The sequence below is a fragment of the Triticum dicoccoides genome, chromosome 5A (genome assembly GCF_002162155.2).
Source record: "Triticum dicoccoides isolate Atlit2015 ecotype Zavitan chromosome 5A, WEW_v2.0, whole genome shotgun sequence".
In the NCBI taxonomy this organism is placed as follows: domain Eukaryota; kingdom Viridiplantae; phylum Streptophyta; class Magnoliopsida; order Poales; family Poaceae; genus Triticum; species Triticum dicoccoides.
Genome location: NC_041388.1, coordinates 464,135,897 through 464,143,191, shown reverse-complemented (window position 1 = coordinate 464,143,191; position 7,295 = coordinate 464,135,897). Strand labels below are relative to the sequence as shown.

At 45.8% G+C, this 7,295-nt stretch overlaps 1 protein-coding gene across 4 annotated transcripts in view; it reads right to left on the bottom strand.

Moving 5' to 3' along the window:
- Positions 1–4,276: 4,276 nt before the first annotated feature.
- LOC119302293 (SAGA-associated factor 29 homolog A-like) overlaps positions 4,277–7,295 on the bottom strand; it is a 51,629-nt gene continuing 48,610 nt past the window's right edge. For 2 of the 4 annotated variants that reach the window (XM_037579329.1, XM_037579328.1), the window contains 2 exons: positions 5,990–6,003; positions 4,277–4,728 (listed from right to left, as the gene is read on the bottom strand). In XM_037579329.1, the coding sequence (XP_037435226.1) occupies positions 4,626–4,728; positions 5,990–6,003 (117 nt within the window). In that variant the 3' untranslated portion in view covers positions 4,277–4,625. The remainder of the gene's footprint in view (positions 4,729–5,989; positions 6,004–7,295) is intronic. The other 2 variants (XR_005147446.1, XM_037579330.1) reach the window with 2 other exon arrangements.

The window sequence follows — 7,295 nt, the reverse complement described above, 5'->3', positions numbered from 1 at the left end:
CGAGATCAAGACTATTTAAGATTATGGTTAAGGTAAGGTAATGAGGTGGAGCTGCAGCAAGCACTAAGCATATATGGTGACTAACATACGCAAAAGAGAGCGAGAAGAGAAGCAACGCAACGGTCGAGAAGCTAGAAGTGATCCTGAAACTACTTACGTTCAAGCATAACACAAGACCGTGTTCACTTCCCGGACTCCACCAAAGAGAGACCATCACGGCTACACACGCGGTTGATGTATTTTAGTTAAGTCAAGTGTCAAGTTCTCTACAACCGGACATTAACAAATTACCATCTGCCACATAACCGCGGACACGACTTTCCAAAGTTTATACCCTCCAGGGGTGTCCCAACTTAGCCCATCACAAGCTCTCATGGTCAACGAAGGATATTCCTTCTCCCGGAAAGACCCAATCAGTCTCGGAATCCCGATTACAAGACATTTCGACAATGGTAAAACAAGACCAGCAAAGCCGCCCGAATGTGCCGACAAATCCCGATAGGAGCTGCACATATCTCATTCTCAGGGCACACCGGATGAGCAGTCCGTACAACTAAAACCAGCCCTCAAGTTTCCCTGATGTGGCGCTGCAAGGGTCTCTAGTTCAGACCAAAACTTAGAGAAGCACTGGCCCGGGGGGTTAAAATAAAGATGACCCTCGGGCTCCGGAAACCCAAGGGAAAAAGGCTTAGGCTGTTAGGCAAATGTAAAACCAAGGTTGGGCCTTGCTGGAGGAGTTTTATTCAAAGTGAACTGTCAAGGGGTTTCCATAACACCCAACCGCGTAAGGAACGCAAAATCAAGGAACATTACACCGGTATGACGGAAACTAGGGCGGCAAGAGTGGAACAAAACACCAGGCATAAGGCCGAGCCTTCCACCCTTTACCAAGTATATAGATGCATTAATTAAATAAGAGACATTGTGATATCCCAACATATCCATGTTCCAACATGGAACAAACTTCAACTTCACCTTCAACTAGCAACTAGCAACGCTATAAGAGGGGTTGAGCAAAAGCGGTAACAAAGCCAAACAATGGTTTGCTAGGAAGGTGGGTTAGAGGCTTGACATGGCAATATGGGAGGCATGATATAACAAGTGGTAGGTAGCGCGACATAGCGGTAGAATGAACAACTAGCAAGCAAAGATAGAAGTGATATCGAGGGTATGGTCATCTTTCCTGCAATCCCACAAGGAAGAAGAACGACTCCATGAAGAAGACAAACGGACGTAGTCGAACGGATCCTCACAAACGCGACGTTACCGGAACTAACAAGAAGCAACACCGGAAAGGAGCAAACAACATGGTAAACAACCAAGCATAAACATGGCATGATGCACAAGCAAGTATGATGCATGTCCGGTTTAAAAAGGCATGGCATGGCAAAGTGCTCAAACAACACTACAAGTTAAGCGGAGCTCAATATGCAACGAGTTGCATATTGATGAAACACCACATTTAATTATTTAGTTCTCTCCCGCTTAATCTACTCAACAATATTAAATGTTGGTTAACATGGCAAGAGGGTGAAGCATAATAAAACTACCTAACTAGGCAAGTTTAAATGAGGCCGGAACAACAAGCAACAAGTCCGGAAAAATCCTCATGTGCATATTTTAAAGTTGGTACTGTTCTGCCCTAAACCATATTTTAGAGTTGTTAAACATTCAAAGTACTGCCACCATGTTAATCTAGGCATTTTTCCACCCCAATTACATATAAATTTTATTTAAAATGGAGCTACGGTTATTTAGTTATGAAATAAATCATTTTAGCATGGCATTTAAGCAAATTTAATCAAACAGCATTTTAAACATTTTTAACATGGATGAAACATGCATATTATGAAACTAGACAAAATTCTAAGCATATTACATATAAAGTTTGTTTAATTCTGATGCTTTGTTCATGAATAATTATATGCATGAAGGCTATGGTCTTTTCTGTAAAACTGCCAAACTCCTGGATAATTAGTAAAACGCTCCACGGGAAAAAACATGAGTCGGGCCGAATCCCGCTGGCCCAACAGGAGCATACAGAGGGCGGGTGCTCACCCTGGGCCAAGGCCCGGTCGGTGGAGGAGTGGGCCAGCTCGGGAGGCCAGATCTGGCTTGGGCCTTGGGAGGCTGCGGTGGCCCAGGCAGGCAGCGGTTTGACGAGTGCGCTAGCACGGTCGATTCAGAGGGTCAACGCGAGGCGTGCCTGGCTCGTCCTTGAAGCAGAGGAAGCAGGGACGCGACGACGCCGGCAGGGTTTGGCGACGGGGATGGCATGTAGGCGAACGGAGGTCGGCGGCGGCTGGCGAGGCAGGGCCGGGGTCAACTCGCTCAGGCGGGCTCGTTGTAGATGCCCAGGGGCACGGCACACTGGACGGCAGAGACGGCGGGGAACTTGGCGACATCAGCAGGTCCTAGAGGGGTCATCAGGGCTTGTGTCGTCGGGACCCGAAGGAGGAGGCGAGGCATCGACGGATTTGGGCGGTGAAGCTCGATTTCGTCCGGATTCGGCCGGACTTGGTCACGGACGGCGCTAGGGTGAGGAGGACGCCGGCGAGCTTGCTCCGGAACAAGGCGGCCATGGCGGGGCATGCTCCTGTTCGTCCTGAAGAAACAGGGAGAGACCGCGAGGTTAGGGAGAGAGAAGAACCAGGGGAAGAAGGAGAGGGAGGCGATGGGGAGCTGCAGAAGGGCCGGCCTTGGAGCACTGGTGCTCAGGGCGATGAGCATCAGGGAGGCAGGAGGCCTCGGGCGCCGGGCATCCACGAGCACGGGGGGCAATAGGTGAAAGGAAGGGAAGGGAGAAGGCACGGCCTGGCCGTGGTCTTGCCGCTAGCGGGCGCGGATGAAGGCAGCTGCGGCGACCGGACTCGTCCAGGAGACAGGGAGGATGTGGTTGGATGGATCGGTGGACTGGTAGGCGGAGGCTGTGAGTGGAGGCCGAGAGGATCTAGATCTGGTGCGGGCTTGGATCCCGAGGGAGAGGGGTGGCATCGGGAGGATGGGGATGGGATAGACAGCCTAGGTTTTAGGGATTGGTCTGATTATATAGTGAGTGGTTAGGTTAGGGCCCCTCCGATTAGATCCGACGGTCGAGAAAAATAGGCTAGGGAGTCCAATTAAAAAAACGGAGAATGTTTTATAGATCTTTGCGGATGATCCGGACCCAACGGTGATGACGGAGCGGGTCGAGTTCGGGTGAGTTTCGAACACGCACGCGAGGGGGTTTGTGCACTGTGCAAGGAGGGGGTTCGAGGCCTAGCGGTTGGTAGTGGACTGTGTAGATGGTCTAGGGAGGAAAAAGAGGGAAAGCTCGGCGACAGTTTTCAGAGACCGAAAACGTCCGACGTTTGACCGACTATAATGCCGCTATAGTTATCCGTTGGGGCATCAAACGGACTCCGAACGCGATGAAACTTAGCAGGCGGCCTACCTACATCATAACACGACCGCACCCCAAATCTCATCCCATTTCAAGAACATTTTTCGGCCACTTAAAAAATACTATTTCGGACGTGTTGCGGGCGCGTGCGAGTGTGTCTGGGCTCAGAACAGACAACAAAGAGAACTGGGGGAACCCGGATGTATGCAAGTTTTGAAAACATGCATATGTGATGCGGATGATGACGAGGCAAAAAGCAACACGTAAGCAAATGACATGGCAACGACGGCGTATGCAATGCGGATGATGACAAGGCAAAAAGCAACACGTAAGCAAATGACATGGCAACGACGGCGCATAACTAGAAGACGCCTGACACATCGATCTTAGAGCGTTACATTAGGGTGCTTGATGTACAAGGTTATGATCTTATTTTAGGCATTGACTGGTTCTCAATTTTTGGTCAAATGACAGTTGACTGGAGTAAAAGAATGCCGAAACTCAAGCATAAAGGCAATCAGGAACTACCTCGCATTGGGCCAGCATAGTATCCGGTAAGCCTTCTCGAAAGAAAGCCCCTATGAATACAGTCGTCCTTCTTCGGTCCCTACTCAAGAAAAGTCAATTATCGCTTTCCCCTTTCAGGGACTTCCAACTAGTCACTTCAATCGCTTTCAATCTCTTCTGTTTCGCTTTGTTTTCCAGTCTCCTTTTACGATCATCATCTCCTTCACTGAAACATCCTTCAAACCACTCACGATTAGAAAATCGAATGCACAATCTATCTTCTTATCCCATGAGAAACTTTCCAAGACAATAGAAAAATTGCAAGCCATGGGATTTCATTAAGCATTTGACTAGTATCTTTCTACGGAGTATATATAGGTAGGAATCTAGTTGAAGCCAGGAGTAATTGATCAGATTGTCACCAAAGTATTTTACAACGTGTGAAGTGAGGCAAACATATATTCCGATAGGGCCACTTTATGTTCTAAAACAACGCTCAATCAACTTCTATTTACATAACCTTCCACTTGCAAAGCCTATGAAATACAGTACATGGCATGCAAGCCAACTCTAACTCAAGATATATACATAATGGTACACTAGTAGAGTCATATGAACTGCACCGCGTAGTCGGTTGCAGATAAAATAAGATTACGACATCATCAGGCTCGAAAACTGCCATCTTCGTACACACTATCATTTGCTAGAGCAAGCCAGTTGTCCATATCGAGGCTTTTCATTGCCGATGGCCCTCCGGGAGCGCAACCACTCTGTAAAATGGAACAGCTCTCTCTGGTAGATTCCCATCCTCTTCGTCATCATCAAATAAGAGATTGTAACTATCAAAATTAAGGTAGCAGTCACAACATATTCTTCAGAAAAGGTGGACATTATTACTATTATTAAATACAGTATTAGCTGAACGGTGGTAATCAGAAGGTTTTTTTTTTCAAAACGGAGGCAAAAGATTTGCCTCATCGATTAATTAAGCAGAAGAGAATTGCCCAGTTAATTAACGGAAAACCGGGCAAAAACCGAGTAATCAGAAGGTTTCATTGTAATAGATATGTGCATATGTATGTCCCATCTACAACTTCAGCTACGTTTAATCAAAGCCCTATTGTGTGTTTAAAGAAAGCAAACACGAAAGTACTGTTGTATTTTCGTAAATAAGAACCACGTACAATCGTACATGCAGAGCAGCTAGTGCAATAGATGGTTGAAAACAGTTGTGCTACTGACAAGAAAAACACCAGACTAAATTCTCATGCAAAGTCATAATTTATAACATCACAAATTGATCCAAATATCACCAGATAAAGCTATAAGATTTCCTTATTGAGTACCGTTGGCTAGTCCTGCATATATTACAGATACTGGAGACCATATGACACAACCATATTGCCCAATTCCATGGAGACGGGCTATCTTACTTATTGTTATGCAAGATATCTTATGTTTTGAGAAGGCAGAAGCACAAACATAAACATAGACCCAAACTAAATGAAGTAAAAATGGAAGGAGATTGTCATCTCTCGATCCATGGCGAAATAACTATCTCTAAGTAAACCAAGCTGTATACAACTTCTAAAATGTGCAATACTCAGGAAATAAGAATTTCTAAGTAGACATAGAAATAGACAAACTCCGCCTATGTCTTCTAGGCATAGCCGGTCCCAAGCCCGGGTAAAGGAGGAGGGTTGTGATAGGCTTGGCGAGCCAACGTAAAAACTAGCCAGTCCCATAGGTATGAAACCCATTTGAGCGAGAATAGTACTAGGATGGGTGACCTCCTACGAAGTCCTCGTGAAAGGGTTTCATATCTAAGAGTTGTGATAGGCTTGGCGAGCCAACGTAAAAACTAGCCAGTCTTTTGGGTATGAAACCCATTTGGGCGAGAGTAGTACTAAGATGGGTGACCTCCTGGGAAGTCCTCGTGAAAGGGTTTCATATCTAGCCTACCCCAACTTGTTTGGGATAAAAGGCTTCGTAAGTAAGTAAGTAAGTACATAGAAATAGACACTTCCGAAATGAAAAATGTGTCATTTGCACATATAAGACTGTACATCATAGAAGGTTGTAGAAGTATAGGTTACGTACTCATCAGACTTCCTCTGCAATTTGTTGCAGTGCAATTTCACCACATGATGGCAAAAAGAGAGTATTAGTGACATAGCAAATAACGGAAAAGATAGAACAAATCGATAACAGCAACTTGGTGGCTTTAAACAGCACATACAGCTTCCACAAACTTCATACATGCCAAGGAATTAACCGAGTAAAAATCATGTTTATGCCACCCAGATGGAATGACTGTACAATGCTGAAGCATGTATATAAACAGGACAAATGATACTAATATATTACGTCTTTAATGGCATTAATATTGACAAGATAATACTATTTGCACAGTAGTAGTCACATTAATTATGGTGAACCAAGCTAGTATCAACTTGTCCTAGAGTAGGCGTGCCATACGCCCAATCCCACAGCCATGTTCGTAACCACACTGGTAATCATGCCCCAGGATTCAGGTGACGCAACACAGTAGTAGTCAAATTAACTATAGTGAACCAAGTTAGTATCAGCTTCTTACAGGCACCTTCCTGGGGTAGGCGTATGCAATAATAGGCCAATGCCAACAACCATGTTCGTAACTACAATGGTACTCCGAAATCGTTAAGGGGTACCCCTAGCAAAGGTCACTCACACCTCCTCTGGTGGTGACAAGTGGTGCACTGCATGTGCGACACTTTTTGCAACCAGGGAGTTTTGTCGGCATTTTTTCCCATGCATGGGAGGCACCGATGGGTTTGTTTGTGTGTTTATTTGTAGATCCGTTTTTTCAAATGTTTTATCTTCTGAACCGCGTGTCCAAATCACGAACTGTTTTCTCCGTTGCCTTTCTCGCATCGAGATTTTCAAACTATCCCACGTTGGTAGATTTTGATGAACTTTTTTGGGGCAAATTTATGCTTCCAGCTAGTAGCAATTTGTGCTTCAGTGTGAACTAAACTGTGCTCCCAATACAAACTAAACTGTGTTTCCCGACAGAAGCACAAATTGTGCTCTGTTCGCGGGTTAAGCACTACTTTGCTTCACGGGAAGCACTACTGCGCTCACGCAGACACGAAGCACTACCATGCTTCACGCTGCTGACAGACCAAACACCGAAAAAACAAAGAAAAAAAGGGCAGCCCGGTGCACCTAGCTCCCGCTTGCGTATGGTTCGGGGAAGGGTCCAACCACTTTAGTTCTTTTGTACGCAGTCTTTCCCTGCAGGGTCCGGGGAAGGGGAGCTTTCGCGCAGCGGTAAAGTTGTTACCTTGTGACCATGAGGTCACGGGTGGGTTCGAGTCCTAAAACCAAAGAAAGAGCAAAACAAAACAAAAACAGGAAAAAACCG